Source organism: Ambystoma mexicanum, chromosome 4p (genome assembly GCF_040938575.1).
Source record: "Ambystoma mexicanum isolate Mex_15411 chromosome 4p, UKY_AmexF1_1, whole genome shotgun sequence".
NCBI lineage: Eukaryota > Metazoa > Chordata > Amphibia > Caudata > Ambystomatidae > Ambystoma > Ambystoma mexicanum.
In genome coordinates, this window is record NC_090927.1 from 969,584,413 (window position 1) to 969,601,974 (window position 17,562).

Sequence of the window (17,562 nt, forward strand, 5' to 3'; positions counted from 1 at the left end):
TGGCAGAATTACTGGTGGCAGAATTACCACTATCGGTAATTCCACCAAACCCCAATGGAGAATAACACCTCAGAATATGGAGGAAACATTCCCTACCCATAAGCCATACCTTAGTCACAAACTGTGGGGAGGAGCTGAAGATATAAGGAAGCTTGCACACAGAATTGAGGGATTATTCTTAATATTGGGAGATGAACATTGAAGAATATTTCTGGATACAACTGGAGATGGAGATGGCTGGAGAACAGAGCTGAAACTATCTGGATGACTGGACCTAGGCAGTTTGGAGACAGAAACCCTTTCAAAGAGAGTTGATCAACCCATGTTGGAAACAGGGTTTCCGAATAGCCAGCTTAAAAGGACCTTGCAGAGGCTGCAACTCCAGACTGATTGTGTACCAGCAGATTCTCCAAAAAGAAGCCACATTCAAAATGTAAGTATGGAAACACCCAAAATAAATCCAAATTTCCCATAGTATTTGTCCATGGTAAAGTCCCAGGAATGAAAGAGGTTGGGAATACTAATGTGACAGATGCAGGCACAGTGCTGAATGCTGTGCCCTATTTTTCCCATTTAAATTGAACACCAGTTGAGATGCAATTTCCTTAAAATCCAAGGCATTTTTGTATTCTGCCATCCCTCCGCCAGTGATGCATGCAACGGTGACACCTCCTGAATTCATTTCTGACATGCTAGAGAGTTCATAATGCACAATCACCACCACAGGATACCCCATTAAATGAGACTTCTCTACAATTCCCCATCCTGATGAAGGCCGTTGTAATTACAGGACTCTACAACTGCTGGAAAGGCCAAAACCCAGTCGTGTTGACAACCCAACAATAATACAGTGTTCATTTTTTAGCACTGTATACTAGGCTGATTGATTGAGCATGTATATTGTTATACGGCCCCAAGATAAGGCAAAGGAGTCGTTCTAGATTGAGACAAACTATTTCATGTATATTTTGTCCATAAGTAATGTACATTGTTTGTAGATATGTAATGTATGTTGTATATTTTCCTGTTCCACATGTTGACTGTGTTGACTGCTCAAGGAGCACTGCTGCAAAGAAAGCTGACACTCAGGGTTAAAAGAATCTGCCACAAAAGGACCTGAAACAGCTTCCAAGGTGCTGTGTGCTCTACAACTGTGCCTAGAAAGGCTACTGTAACTTTCATAACCCAAAACAGTGTTCACAACTTGTTCAAGAAAGAAACAATATTGCAGTCAGATAATATAATGTGTACAATCCCGAGGAACAAAACAAATCTGTAGCCAATGCATTTTTGGCGTATCCGTCTTCAGGGCTAAAGATACATTATAACAAAAAAGGAAACAAAAAAAAGAACAAAAAAAATCATGTGTAGATACATTCAGTTCAATGCATAAAACATATAAGTTACAAGAACAAGCATTAGTTTTGTACCTGCGTTCCTATGTGTTGGTGTGATATCTAAAAAATAATAATAGTAGTAACAATATGTAAAGCATAACTCTGTGTGTTAAAAGGCATATCCAGAGCCCCACCTTTGATCAATTAACATTAAATCATGCTTCTCTTACCACTCTCTATATGACTCCAGCATCAGCTCTGCCTAATGCTCCTACTACTCTAACCTTCTACACTCCCAAGCCTCTCATCCTCGTCGTTTCTTTCAAACCCTTTCTTGCCTCCTCTCCCCACCTACTCATGACCCCTCAACCTCATCTCCCTTATCCCCTTCTGACTTCTCTGACTTCTTCTCCTCCAAGATTCTCTCTCTTCGCCAAAACATCACTTCATCCTCTTTCTGCCACGATACCCCCTTATCCCCCCAGTTTCCCCCTACCTGTATGACTGACTTCTCTCCTGTCACTCCCTCTGAAGTTTCCCTTCTGCTGTCCAAATCTCATCTCACTGCTGCCCCTTCTGATCCACTCCCTACTCTCCTTATTCCTAAGATCTACCCTCTCCTCATTCCTTACCTAACCTCCTTCTTCAATATCTGCTACTTTCCCCTCCACCTTCAAGCATGCTACTTTCATCCCTATTCTGAAGAAACCTTCCGCTAATCCTCATCTTGTATCCAACTTCCGTCCAATCTTTCTTCTTTCATTCCTCTCTAAATTACTTGAACGCATAGTCTACTCTCAGCTCTCTGTGTTTGTTACTAACTTTTCTCTCCTTCCCCCCTTTCAATCTGGCTTTCACCCTAAGCACTCCCCTGAGACTGCCCTCACTCAGGTCCTCAACTCCCTCCTCACTTCTCGCTACTCTAAGCAATCCTCTGTCCTCATCCTCCTTGATCTCTCTGCAGCCTTTGACACTGTTGATCACGATCACCCCTTACTGCTCAACACTCTTTCCTCTTTAGGTTTCAAATGCCCCGTCCTCAACTGGCTCTCTTCTTACTTCTCCCACCGCTCTTTTACCGTCTCCTGGGGTGGTCATACTTCTTCTACTCTTCCCTTGGACTATGGTGTACCCCAAGGCTCTGTCCTTGGCCCTTTTCTTTTCTCTCTTTACACCTCCCTTCTCGCCCCTATCATCTCTTCCTTCGGTATTTCTCACCACTTCTATGCCGATGACACCCAGCTTTTCCTCTCATTTTCTTCCTTTACTCCTGACCTCCATCTTAAACTCTCTTCTTGTCTTACTGCCATTAAAAACTGGATGTCATCCCACGTTCTCTCTCTCAATACAGAAAAGACTGAAGTCTTATTCTTTCCCTCCAACACTATTCCTCCTCCTTCTCCCCCTCCTTCTATTCACTTTCCTCCCGCTAATCTTCCTCTCTCTGCCCATGCTCGTAATCTAGGCATTTACTTTGACTCCTCCCTCTCCTTCACCCACCATATTTCTCTCACATCCCGCGCATGTCGCTACCACCTTTTCAATATTCGCAAAGTACGCTCCTCTCTCACCTTCCACGCCACTAAACTTTTAATCTCCCTTTTCTTCTCTCGTCTTTTCTACTGTTCTTCTCTCCTGTTCGGACTCCCTGCTTCTCATCTTGCCCCCCTCAAATCCCTCTACCACTCTGCCATTCGTACCCTCTGTCTTCTCTCTCCTCACGACTCTATCTCCTCCTAGCTCTCACATCTTGGCTGGCTTTCCTTTCATTCCCAACTCAAATTCCACTTTCTCTGTCTTGTCTTTAAATCTCTTCATGATCTTGCTCCCCCATATCTCTCCTCTCTCATCTCATTCTACACTCCCTCCCGTTCCCTACGATCTGCAGATCTCTTCCTTCTCTTTGTCCCCCCATCCCCATGTGCATCCTCTCGTTTTTGATCCTTTGAGCTCCTTGCCCCCCTCCACTGGAACTCCCTTCCTCTCTCTATCCGTTCCATCCCCACCTATTCCTCCTTTCTTGTCTCCTTAAAATCTCTTCTTCTCCACTCCCATCCCTGATTCTCGGATCCTCCTACCGTCCCCTCCCCCCTTTTTTATCCTCCTCTTCTTACCTCTCTCCCCCTGCTTCGTTTCCTCTTAAGTCCCCTCTCCTCCTCTCTCGCCTTCACCTTATTCCACTTCCTGTTCCCCACTTCCTCCCCCTCTCCACCCCCTCTTCCCTCATTTATCTTCACTGGAAAATTGTTCTAGTTGCTGTATTACTGGTTTGACCCATATTTTGTAATTGCTTCTACTGTTATTGTGTTCTTGTTGTTATAATGTAAAGCGCTATATAAACACAATAAACATAAACACAACAACTAAATAGACCTTCGTAGTACCTAAAAAAAAATAAACGGTAATTTCACCACTCGTCCTGTTAAGTATACCTCCATAAAGTTTACAATCGTAGTAAGGTGTTAACTTATCAAAGGTCTGCTAACTCTGGAGTCAGGCAAAGATCTATGGTTTATTTTACTCACCTAATGTGCTATTTCAAGACCAAGGCTAACCACTTTTGCGTTGGTGGTGATGTGACGTCACTGGAGATATGATGTCATTGCGCCACTGATGGGCGATGCCGGGGCTATTTACGTAAACACAAGTTATGTAAATCCTATGACTGGTGTATGATGTCAACGTGTAAGGGAACGGGAATACGCACCTACTAAACAAAAATAAGGTAAAAACCTTGACTTCAATAAAATAATTGCTCTTTTTATGTACGTCTGGAAGCTCTAAATAAAAATCAATACTAATCACAAAGTGTACATTACTAGTGGAAACTGAACTACAACCACTAAATTAATATACAATTCTCCCTATAGTATTATACTACAGGTTTTGACTCATACAACTGGTAAAAATCGCTCCTTGTTTCTTAATTCATGGGGATGCGAAAATGTATAGACCTAGTACAGTCTATGGAGGATATGCCCAAAGGTAACCACACATTCTAGTACACTGAAAAGTCAAAATAAAATAAATAATGCACAAGACATACCTACATATCTACTATCGCCCTATTACCTGATAGGAGAAACTTGTGTAGGTGCTGTTATAGAAAAACTATGCCATTTTGAATAGCACAATTTATTAACCGTGTGTATATAAGGGTATACAGTGTTAATAACGAAAAATACATAACGACAAACATTTTCAGTGAAACACAAATAACGAAATACTTGTCAACATTTTTAATAACAGTATATGTGGCGGTGGGGTAAGGGATACAAAAGGGTAGGGGGTTTAGGGTGTTAGCAAAGCAGGGGAAACAGGGGCTTTGGGGGGACCCCCAAATTTAAATAAAAATGTTTTTTTTTCGTTATTTAAGTGTCACTAAAAATGTTTGTCATTATTTATTGTGTCGTTTTAAACACATGGAACCAGATATAAGCATATATCACAAAACATCAATACCAAAAATAATGAAGATTGTTTGCAGATAACATGCAAAGTTGTATTCTTCGACCATTCCTCCTGGGTGGACTGTATCCAGTATATCAGTCTAAAATCTCTCTCTGCAATCCAATTTGTTGTGGAGGTCATCATGGTGTCCATACTTCTGTATTACTTTGACAATTTGAAAGTGAATCTGTGCTAGTTGGTGTCTCTTTTCAGCAAAGTGTTTGGTACAGATGAATTTGGGTTGCATGTCTTATGTTGGACCTATGCTCATTCCAGCATAGTTTACAAGGATGCCTGGATTGTCGAACATAGTATATTCCACATGGGCAACGTTTGATATTTATAACATTTCTAGTGTTATGATTGTTGACTGTAACTTTCGCTGCAATTTCTCACTGAATATTATTTCACAAGCTGCCTGTAACCTCGCCGTGATACCCAAGGGTTTGGGCGTGTAACAAATGTAAAAAATAAAATAAAAAATAAATAAATACATACATGTGCCCTAGTCTTGCCATTCCCTAGAGATAGTCCTGTGTTTGCCTGTGAGACTTCAATGTACAAGCGTGGGCTAAATGGGTGGATATATAACAAAGCAATTACAAGGTTTGGACCAACCTATAGAAGAGAGCTAAATCTACCAAACATTTGAGTAGAATGCACTTTGATATAAAGATTGTGTTTTAGAGTTAGATCTCCCAAGTAGCATTTCAAGAGAGTATGCAAACTAAACCTTACAATTTGAAAACAGTAGCATGGAGGTGCCACGATGCAGCAATCCAAATGGAACCAAAACCCTGATTAAATCTTGGCACCTATAACTGCATTATATCACCATTCAGAAACTCTATGCTTTGTGAAAGGTTTTGGTCTGGGTCACAAATCACACGTTTCCAACTGATAGTTCATGACTCAGGAATCCATGGTTCACTGGGTCCAGAACTTAAGACAGCGCATCAGGTTTATGAAGAACAACCTCCAATCATTGGTAGGGCAGAACAGTGGACACTGCAATGTTCATTCTCTTAGTATGATCAGTTAATTGTACATGACATTTCTTTTATCAAGAAGACAGAAGCCATATTTACATTTATGAACGGGTTTGTAGGCAAATAAGCCTCAAATAAGTTTCCATGGCCAGGGAATCAACAGCCAATTTAGGACCCTGGGTTTTAATTTTTAACAAAATACAACAGGGGATTAGGTTTAACTGAGTTTGTGGTGCCTTGTTGGATATGTGCATCTCCGGTAAGTTTCTTCATAGGGCCATGGTTCTCAGTCCTTCACTCTGTCCCTAGATCAAATCACCCTTTCAGATGGGAGACAGTCATTTACAGACTCTGGGATTTAGTGTGTGACACTTCTTTCTTGGCTGTTGTTCTGGCTTTTATGGCTGTTTCTGGACTAGTCAGGAAGTCACGATGGTCCTCCAGGATGTGCTGATTACCTGGTATCCCCACACCTGGCATAGTGGATCATCTGGTTTGGGGTTGGGTGTCAGACTATTCTACCTACTATGGTAGATAGTCTCCTTGGCCTCGCTGCTTGCAAGCCTTTCTCGCATTGAGGCTCAGGGAACATTCTTTTTCCCTTTCCCCTTTCTTTGTTCCGTCTTACGTTGTTTCTTTCCTCCTTGTCCCTTCTCTCATCTGACCTCTCCTTTACTTGTCTACTTCTTCTTCACACATTTCCTTCCCACTGTCTTCTCTTCCTCCTCTTATCACTTTCTCTTCTCCTCCCCTGTGCTTTCTCTCCTTCTTCCCACCTCTTTGTTACTGTGCTAGTTCTTCTCCCACCGTCCTCCACTTTTCTGGCTCTCTTTTCCACCTCCTCTGGTCTTCCCTTGCTCCTTATCGCCTGTGAGCTTTTCTCCCCCTTCATGCTTCTTTTTCTCTTTGTCTTTTTTGACACTCCCCTTTCATTCCTCTACACCTCTATCACAGCTCTGTTTCCCCCTTCCTCCTCCTCTGGTGTTCCAGCTACCTCTTTGCCTCCTCTGCACCTTTGTCCCTCCTTTTCACCCCCTACACTCTTCTCTCTTTCTCCACCTCTTCTTCCAGTCTGTTCTCTTCCTCTCTACCTCCTCTATTCTTCTGTCTCCCTGTCTGCCTCCTCTGCTGTTCTCTCTTTCCTCTTCACCTGCTCCTCTGTTTATCTCTCTTCCTACTCCTTTGCTTTTGTTTCTCGCTCTCTCTTTGCTTCTCCCTCTGCTCCTCCCTCCCTCCGTGCTTACTCCCCCATTCCTTTCTTTTCCTTCTTGCAAGAAGGCAAAGCTATGGCCTGCACTTGACTCTCAGACCCTCTCTATGTTCAGGACCCTTCATATGGCTCCATCCGATCAATGCGATTGGCTGAATTGAAGTAGCTGTGTGAGCAGCGTGCACGTGTTACGATTTGTTCGGGTCTCCGGAAACTACAACCTTCACAGGTGAGAGGCACTGATAAGCGGTTTACCCTGTTACTCCACATCTCACACTGCCAGTTCCTGCCGGTCTTGATGCAGGCGCTCTCCTCTACCACTCTGAAACCCAGTAAACCAGTATTTTTTGTACACAATTTTGAAATCCAGCAGTAGGTTTGCACATGGGACCACCTCTCCTGTTTGGACTGCAAACATTTGCCTTAGTGACTTTTTGTTTTCCTAATGCTGCTGTGGGATATGAGGGTACACGCAAGAATCATAGGCATACCTACAGGGGGTAACTGGCCCCCCCACCACATTTGCTGCTATGCCCCCCCTAATTGGTGGCTTGCCTCCCTCTCGCAAAGAACTCTATCCAGGGGTCATAAAGATGCTCCTACGCCCAGCCATCATTTGCACATTTTCAGGCTCTTTACTTAGCCTGCGTTCTTCCTTTAGTGGGCCATTAATATCAGTGGGGTGGGGGCCATTACTGTCAAAAGCAGGCTTCCTACACACTGGGCACACTATAGTTCTTTAAATTGTGCAGCTTACGCTTTCATAGAAAAAAACAAAAAAGATATTTCCAAATTGAAACTTGTTTCTTAAACTCACATTCACTTGTTTTCTTTAAACTGCGTTTACTTTTTTTGTTTGGCTGTCACTCAAATAGTCTGTGCTTTTTGTGCCTCTTACTTTGTGTTTTATCAAAGTGCTTGTGTGCTAGATGTTGCTTTGGGGAAGCCTGATGGGATGTGGAATGGAAGGGGCTGGGAGTTCTGAGAGTGACCGTTGCCGGGGACTTCAGCATGGGCATTGGAACCTGAAGGATGTATTCTCCCTATTCTCCTGCCTGACCTTCAACTACAACCTGAAGTAATAAAGTATATCTTTCCTTTTGTCCTGCCTGCCTGTTGTCCCCAATGCTTGAATACTATAATATAGTGCTAAAGATATTATATGCGTACCAAACTGCTTAATCACAAATAAATGCTTCTATTGTGTTGATAAGTAATTGCAAAAGTCATAAGATTACCAGACAGTTTTAAATATATAACATCTCAGCAACAGTCACACAACCTGTTGAGCTAACTTGGCAGCCTTCTACTGTAGGACATGTCTATGGATCCCTTAATGTGCTTAAAGCGCAGTTCATGTACATGGCTTCTATGTCAACAGTATTTCTTCTCCAGCCACACTGACCCGTTGCATAGATTAATTGAGGATCTACCAGTGGTGGATCATCCATAATGGCTGAGGGTGTGTCGGCTCACAGCCATTATGAGCACTCACTAAGCTGCTGGTTTTTCCAGCTGAGGGAGTGCTTCAGGGCTGTCTTGAACTGTGAAAAGGAATCAAGGTTTCCAAATTTCAAAACTTGTCCAATGGGCCGTGCAATGCCAGGGGGTTTTCTTCCCCAGTCTTGCATGACCCAATGGGGATGCTGGCTGTGGAACTGCATGTTTGTATGTGTAAGGGGGCACTCCTGCGCCACCCCGACATACAAACGGAACGGGATACTTTGTCATCAACTCTCTGGCTCTTGCGTGAATGTGCAGGAACCAAGAAGCACTGTTTGCTTCCGTGTTTCTGTTCGTGCTATGCAGAAGCTGGAACGCTGGTAGAAAATGTCAGGACCGGGGCAGAAGGTACGTTAATTTAAAATGTGTAATGTATCTGTGTATGCTATTGTTGGGTGTAATGAGTGTATGATGATGGGTAGTTGTTTGAATGAGCGAGTGCATGATCCATGTGAATGTTGTATGAATGTGAGTGCGCATGTGTTAGTGCCTGGCTGGGGAACTTATATTGACAGGGGCATGGGGGTATTGGGCATCAACAGCATTTTTAAAAAATGTGTACATTTTGTATTGGGCATCTTTGATAAAGGAAGCATGAGAAGTGTTATTACATGGCTAGACTGGCATTTTGGTGCAGCCAGTCTAGCCATTTCTTATTGTGGTATGCCATTTTGTATTGGGCATCTTTGTTAAATCAAGCATGATAAGTGTTATTATGTAGGAAGACTGTCATTTTAATGTAGCCAGTCTAGCCATTTCCTACTTTGGCACTACATTTTGTATTGGCCATCTTTGATAAAGAAAGCATGATAGGTGTTATTATGTGGCTAGTGTGAAGAATCCTACGGATCCCTCACTTAACCTCTGCCTAAAGTCTTCTCCCAGGTGGCCAGGGGAAGGCAGTCGCTTCCTGATTCCAACCCTGGGGGTGGTGTACTGCTGGAGGATCACCTGGGAGGAGACAGGGCCCAGGACGGTGAGGAGATTCTATGGGATGAGACACAGTATTTTTCCTCTTACATAAATATTCTTGCCACTGTACCTAAAGATGGTATGGCCTATTGTCATTTTAATGTCTCTCAACCTCATATCAGATCTAAGGTTCTGAACCCTAAGGTTAGAAAATAAGAAGAAACAATACCAAAAAAACGATCCTTGTTGGTATCCCAGACTAAACACCTTCCTCAAACCCAAGGGTACAATGTAAAGGATTATAGAAATATTGCCTCACTAAACCATCTTACTCTGTAATAGCTACATCTCATAGCCTCTATGTAACAAGCCTTAATGGAATTCAGTTTACCCTTATAAATGATGTAGAAGTTGAAAAACCTAACTTAATGGAAGAAATTAGAAGTCTCAGAATCCTAGAGGTACTAAGAGGAAGAAGAGGGCTGAAGAGGCATGAATATGTAGTAGTCAGGCAACTAAGACTAGTAGCCATTACAGTAGTTAGGGACTGAAGGCTGGCTGTAGTAGCAGTAGTAGAAGAGAAGCACAAAGCTCGCAAATCACGAGGAAGTGGAAGAACAGAAGGGAGGCTGGAAAGTGAAGACAGCAGGTTTCACCTGCAAGTTCTGATAGAGTCCAGTTCTCCCAAAACCTGAATAGCAGAGACTGCACCATGGAAGATGTGCTGGAGGCTGAGTTTTCCCCATCCAAGTCTCGTTGCTGTGATTTCAGAGCTGTGAACGTGCAGGAGACTAAGGCCAGAAGCAGAAGGAAAGCCGAGGATCTCAAGAGGAAAAGAAACTCCCAATTCAAGTGGCCGGACCGAATACACCCGTGCTGGAGAGGGGTGTGTGTCCCCAGAGAAGTCAAAGCTGTTGAGGAAGTCAGGGAAGTAGTGCAACCCCCAAAGGCAGTGTTCCTGAAGCTGGAGAGGGAAGCACAGAGTTCAGATTCACTGCACAAGCTTTGCCGATAACAGTACCTGGCTCCCAGTTTCTCACGTATTGCCTAATGTAAGGGAAAGTTGTTCATTATACCTGAAATCCTATTCACAATGGAAATGTAGCATTCGCATATCTTGTAAAAGACTTGATACACGGGTGAGAGTCAAAGTCAATAAAATTGCATTCTTCAACTCTTTAAAACTGTTGCTGACTTACAGAGTTGTCGCGTGTACTCAATTAAGAAGCAGGAACGCTTTACGCACCATTACTGAATACTTAACTTTAATAATACACAAGATAAAAGTAACAAAGAGCAAAAACTACATAAAGGGAAGGTCGCGTGTACCCAATTTTGTTTCCTTAAGGAAGTCAGAATCCTTGCTTCAACGTTAAACCGAAAAATCTACATGAGAGAGGTCGTGTATACCCAATTGTGTTTTCACTTGAAAGACTGAACTATACACTATATACAGAAGTGACATTTGTTCTATTTCCAAGAAGTAAGAAGTCAAACGTATTGAAGAGAGGAACAAGCATTACCAAAGCCAAGAGGCATCCCCTTTTCATAGAGAAACCCGTCTTGCTAAGAATTAAAGAGTCATCTAATTCTACTGTAAAGTTGTTAACAGTTAAGATGAATAAAAAACAAGTACACCATTGTTACCGCAAGCTGAGAAAGTGGCACGTAAGCTTCTGGATAATTACTTGGGCTGTTAAATGGTAGAAAGCTGGGAGTAAAGCTGGGGAAGGGGAAACAAATGCGTGTGAAGAATACTCTGCAGTAGAATACAACCAGCAATGCTGCAGAGTCTTGTGGGCAGAAGCAGGTTGTTCATGTTGCAGTCAGACAGACATAAGAGGCAAAGAGGCTGCCCCTTTTTAGAAAGTCATTAAAAGGAAGAGTGCCTTGCCTACCTGAAGAGGTTGAAGAGTCTTGTCTAAGTCTGACTAACTATTTAAAAGTACTGCGCAGTAGTAGCAATTGAACTCTGCTGGTATATTAAGCTGTCAGCGGATGTTATATTAAAGTGGTTGAAAGCAGTAAAGTACTGTGGGACAAAGCAGACTTTTCTCATAGTTCCAATAGTAGAAGAGAGATTGTTGATAATAGAAGCAGCAACCCAGAGAAAGCATCTTCACAAAAATACCAAACGTAAAGTTGTAACTGAAGAAGTCCTTAAGAATTGTGTATTATTCACATTTGCAGCATATTACACTTTCTTTGGAACTGTGGCACGTTATCTTGAAGAAGAGACAATTCATCATCATGACCAGGATTACCATTGGTGCTATTTCTTTTTCTGGAAGTTGGAAGGGGATCTTTTTATCCAGGACAAAGATTTGTTTCCAGTGGATGTTTGTTTATTGAACTTTTATTTTGACTCTAAACTATTAACGGATGGTTCAACACCTTTTTTTTCCTTTGATGAACATTTTTTAAATTAACTTTAAAACCTGGGGAAGGGACCTTACCCAGGAAAGGAGAGGCCATTCAGACATTGGGTTAATATTGTTTCTTATATTGTGTTGCTATATACTTTCCTTTGTATATTTGCTGTTTTGTGTGATGGTCAGTTTACCCATGCTAGAGAATGTTTCCTTAGCCTTTAAACTAGGGTGGGAATTGCTCTGTAGTGTATGGCAAGAAATGTATTTTCTTTATATCATTTCTTTAATAAAATGACGTATGTTGAGAAATCTACAAGCAGTTGTCTGCCTCGCATTACTGACCCCTCACAATAGACTGGCATTTTGATGCAGCTTGTTTAACCACTTCTTACTGTGGCAGGACATTTTGTATCCAACATCTTTGTTAAAGCAAGCATGATAAGTGTTATTACGTGGCAAGACTGCCATTTTGATGTAGCCAGTTTGGACATGTGTTCATACTTTGGCATTGTATTTTTAATGGTAAAGCCAACTGGACTATGTTTGTTTGCGGAGTACTGCCATGTATTGGCAGAACAAGCGTAGACATGTTTTCTTATAGTATCACTACTTGCATTATGTGCAAAGCAAACATGAGTATGTTATTACATGGGAATACTGGCATATATTGGTGCAGCCAATATGGAAATGTTTGGACACAGCCAGCATGAACATGTTTTTATAGTGGCATATATTGTGGGGGAACACATGAAAATGTGTAGGAGAAATGCTCCTGTGCACTGCTGGTGACTTGCATCTATTGCATTTTTTCATGAGCTACCACTCTTAATTGGTTTGGGCTCTGTCTCTACGCTCAGTCACTCCGACATATTTGGGAGGAAACACTTACGCCTCTCCAATTAAATTATTCACCAGCCACCATTGGGATGTACAGCCAGAAACTGAAAACTGTAAACAATTCTACAGGTGCAACGTGGGTTACTGCAATCATTGCTAAAGAACCAAGGGAGCAGTTGCCTTTCACCTGTATTCCGCACCAGCATGTGATATTTCACCTGTTAAACAAACTGTCCTTGACGATCATTTGAAAATGAGGTATGAGTGATATCTCTTCTGTTAAACTGACTCTTTTTGACTGGCTATTTTTTTAAGCTGTGCTGGAAGTGGTATCTGCTTGAGTTTAAATAATGCAGTCTCTTGCTGGGTGCATAGTGCATGTTTGCAACTGCAGAATGTGAGTTAAATTTTCAGGATGTAAATTAATTTGATGCAAAACATTTATTGTCTTAAACCTACTCTGAGCAATCTTAATGTCCATTCTTTAATCCAACTTAGTAAAATATAGGTATATTTAAATCAGTTTGGTGTGTTGACTCTAATTTGATGTGCCCCCCCACACGCCCTTGTTTTATTTTTGCCCCCTCATTTACCTATGATTTCTATTCACGCCACTGACAAAGTTGGGACCACAAACCAGGTGTCAGCTATGTTTTCTTGGTGATGTTGGTTTTCTCTTATAAGTAGAATACATTCTGCCAAGGACACTGCGAATGGAGAGGGGGACTTGGAGATGGTCACTGTAACGCGTCCAAGACGACATACTGGAGTGGGATCATTAGACTGACTCATCCTCTAACCTCCACCATGTGACTTAATTAAGGGCAGGATTCAGGATTTGCTAATCCAGGCTAATATTACTATCGTATTAGGATGTATATAGATATTCTATATGCAGAGATTACAGTGTTCCCTTGGAAAATGTTTGGCAGTGTATGGTCTGTACAGAATATTGTGAGGTACGGACATACATGGGGCCACATTTATAGAAATAATTTTGTTCACACGGTTCGGTTGTTTCAAGATCACAGTGCATTTACTCATAAGTAAGTTAATGAGTAGATCTTGAAAGTCTTAGACTTTAAAGAATCTTAAACTGGGATGAGAGGACAGCTCAGGGGCAACTCGTCAGTATTGAAAGCTACACAGGAGAGCAACACAGGTTCGAATCCCAGTTCCGCATGCAGAGTGTGGTCTCTGGTATTGGGCGCGTTATAAAAGAATAATTAATTTCATTACATACACCAGGCGTGTGGAGAAAATATTATATGAAAACGTTGGAGGTGCTTCAAATGTCCAAAGGAACTATCTGAGGTCTGGATGTAGGAAAGTGTTCATATTGGATACTTGACATGTTCAAAATAATGCTACGATGACACCCACTTTATGTGAGACAATGTTATGTTTCTTGTCGAGAGATGAAGCCAAATGATCTACGAATATCCCTGCAAATGTGTCGTGTCCTGCATATTAATGTTGCTTGCAAGGTCACAAGGTTCCAGTACCACAGAGAAGAAAGATTCTTCTTACAGGTAGTTGACATGTATGTATACGAAGGAAATGTCATTCCATTGCGGAGGGGCAACACCCAGCTGCCAGGATTTAATTTAGTCAGAAAAGTAGCCTGCATGCGTGCTTGGCAAATGTAATCGTGGAGTGAAATGGTGTGAGTACATGCTTAAAAAGTATAACTTGAAGAAAAAGAAAGCCCACTTGTGTGCTCAGGGAATGTCGCTCCGAGGGGAAGAAAGGCTCCATATCTTAAAAAAATGAAAGCCTATTGAAAACGAACTAGCCCAACTCTGAACAGATGGGACTTGAAGCTGAGTTGGCAAAGAAAGGCTTCGCAAGGACGTCTCCTTCAGCCTGTGCATGCGGGCTGATTTGGACCGAACAGATCAAGGAGGAACTTGATCTGTTAAATGACTACTGCAGTCTATCCACCTGCATTTGTCAAACCACTCTTACAAATTGACTTTCTGGCTCCACTGCTGTAAAAACATCTAATATAATTGGGATGACAGGCATTAGAATGGCAAAGTCATCCATAATCTCTCCCATTTGCTGAAAAAGCTGATTGTCTGAAAGAACAGGAAAAGGGTGGAGGACTGTCCTTATCACAGAGGGGCTTCCCTGGCATTTTTAACAATGCGTCTTAGTGTTGCAAGGCTCTTTCCATAATTACTAAGGTTGCCTTAAGTTTTTTCTAGCAGTGTGTATCCATCTAGAATGCATTGCCTCCTACCAAAACCCACAAAGCATGAGTGAAAGAATACCTGTCTGCCCCTCTTTTCTCCCATGGTGAATTGCCTCTTATCATGCATTGACTCTGTTAGGGAGAATTTTCATTCCTGTGCCGATTCCCTTTAAGCTTAGAGACCCCCAGCTCTTTTGTCGGACTTAGGGCTTTTTAAATTTTAACTCCTGAGTAAGTGGGACTTTTTTCTCACTCTCTCGTGTGTTTTTTCCTGACTACGATTTTTGTGTTTCTTACTGTTTTATGGAGTCTGCTAAACTCCATAGGCATCTGCTTTTTGCATTGTGACACACAGCACATTTTGTGCAGTGCCACTGAGAAGGACTTCTTTTAATGTTTTACTACATTTTCTTGAGTGAAAATCTGTTCCCAAGAATAGTAAGATGACCCCTGTCTTGCTTACCTTTTCCTTTGTGGGTCCAGCACACATCACCCTATGTGGAGTGCTGGGGGGGTTATTTATCCCACTCCTCATGTAACATTATGTTCCACTAACTCACTTGAATGGCTGGTGGCAGAGGTTTCTCTTTTAGTACCTTGTGCCATGTATCTGCAGGCTGACTCCTCAGCTACAGTACAGCACCCAAGGGTGAGCATTTTCTCAAAATGGCCCCTGTCTTCTTTTTCCTTTATGTGTTTTGCCTTTGGCGGGCTTCATCCCTGAAGCCCGCTCAGGGTCCAGTGTGTCTGGAAATGCAGGAAGTGAGGGAGGGTCCCGAAACTTCCCTGTCCTTTATCTCTAGGTGTGTCTGAATGAAAACAGTTTTGGTTGGCCAGCTGGCTGTCCTTGAGGACAGCCACCCTGCTGGATGATTGACAGCCTAGGGCTGTTAATGAATGGGAACTTGCTTAAAAGGCGAGGTTTTTGGGACTAGAGGCGCCCACTGGAGGACAACATCCGATGAAGAATACGTGAAGAGACTCCAGCAGCAGACTCCAGGACTGCGAAGTGCCCATTGAAGCCCTGCAGCTGAGCTGACCCTATTTTCGTTTCGATTTGGAAGGCCTGCACGGGATGACTTCCTCCCTTAGCCTGGTGGGACCAACTAGTCTCAAGACAAACTCCATTTTGGTGCAATCTTATTGTTTTTGTAGAATACCAGTATGCTCTGATCTAACTATAATCTTTCCCTCCCTTATAACTCAATACTGCAAAGGTGATACACAGTAAGTGTTATTACTGACCTCAAATGAAGTCTCCCATGGTGCTGGAAATGGTATCACATATGAAAGAATTACTCACCTGCTTTATTGTTCACTTTTTTAATTGAATCCTAATTTGGGATTAATGCTACTGGTAGTTGCTGATTTTTAAAAAATGCTTTAAATATCTTTGCGTATATATACATCAATATTTATAATATACCTTTAAGTGTGTAAGTGTTTACTTGGATGCCTGTATTTACTGATTTCATTATACAGCTCTGCAGCTCACATTACCCCTCTTAAGATAAGCCCGACTGCTCAGTCACACTACCAACTTGTGTAGTACAGGCCTATATTAAAAGGTGGGTCACCTAATACCAAGAGATACATCTTGTGTACTCCCACGCCAGTTGGACTGCACCAATTCTTACCTAACAGCCCCCCAAAAAGTCTTGACACAGATGCAGGGTTAAATGCAAAATGTGTGCCCTCCTTTGTGGGGCATTTCATTGTAAGACCCTGTTCCCATGACAACAGTATTTGAACATCCACAGAGGACCCAGATGTTGCTTTATAAATTCATGGGCTGAGCCATGTCAAATGCGTGTTGCTAACTGATTGTATGAATAGTATGCTTAGAACTGAGGACATCTGCTCTAAGCCTGACTGCCCATGATATATTTCACAGTCATGCAGATTAGAATGTCGCAAAGAAGCCCTGCAGATCTGCATGACTGAGAAGCTGCCTGCTTTCGTGAACCATGCTAAAGGCGAGGTTACAGATCTTTGCCCCATGCAACCTAATGACGTGGGGCATCCTTCTTATTTGAAGGGCAGAAGGAGTAACATGCTAAGGACCCTGTGGTGAACTATCCACCAATGGATGGCCCTGGAAAGCCTGCTATGGAGCCTCTGAGTTCAGGTCTCAAATTCTAAGCCCCATCTCGGCCTACCAAATGCATTGTGCCACTGGATTGGACAAGTAAAATTTTCATCTGAAAAGGCTGAGTGGGCCCTTGGAAACCTGCAGGGCTATGTCTGTGGGTGAAACTCCTACACCCGCCTTTAAGAAGACCTAACATTAGGAAAACCTTCTGACGCCATGTTGATACGGCATACTGTGGCTCGAAGTGGTCTTTAATCAGGTGAAAGTGAAAAGAATTTTGGTAAAGCGGTGTAGCACGATGAAATCCCAACGCACATACATGCTGTTAAGCATTCTGAAATAGTCTCTGCACTGGACCTGGCTGCCTCTCCATAAGGAATGAGGTATTAGAAACTTTACAAAGGGAAAGAGACCATTCTTCCATTTTACTGATTTGAAGTTCAGAAGATTAAGAAATCAGGACTCAGCAGCTTGAGCTCAAGGGTTTTGGTGCTGAGAAAAACATGTTTTCAACTGACTGTCTTGGCAACCACATTAGATGAAATCAGTCCTTACTGTTCCCTCTGGTTGTTGTTGGATCTGATTTTCTGCTTCTTTATTTGACCTTCTTTGAGCTCAAATCTGTAGAATGGCTGGAGTGATCTCGCACTAATTTTCTCATTT

At 42.3% G+C, this 17,562-nt stretch overlaps 1 protein-coding gene across 1 annotated transcript in view; it reads right to left on the reverse strand.

Annotated features, from left to right (window-relative positions):
- Positions 1-8,467: 8,467 nt before the first annotated feature.
- The window catches only part of LOC138452879 (putative uncharacterized protein C6orf183), a 138,121-nt gene continuing 129,026 nt past the window's right edge, over positions 8,468-17,562 (reverse strand). Inside the window, exon 7 of the mRNA XM_069605226.1 lies at positions 8,468-8,530. Coding sequence (XP_069461327.1) covers positions 8,468-8,530 — 63 coding nt within the window. The remainder of the gene's footprint in view (positions 8,531-17,562) is intronic.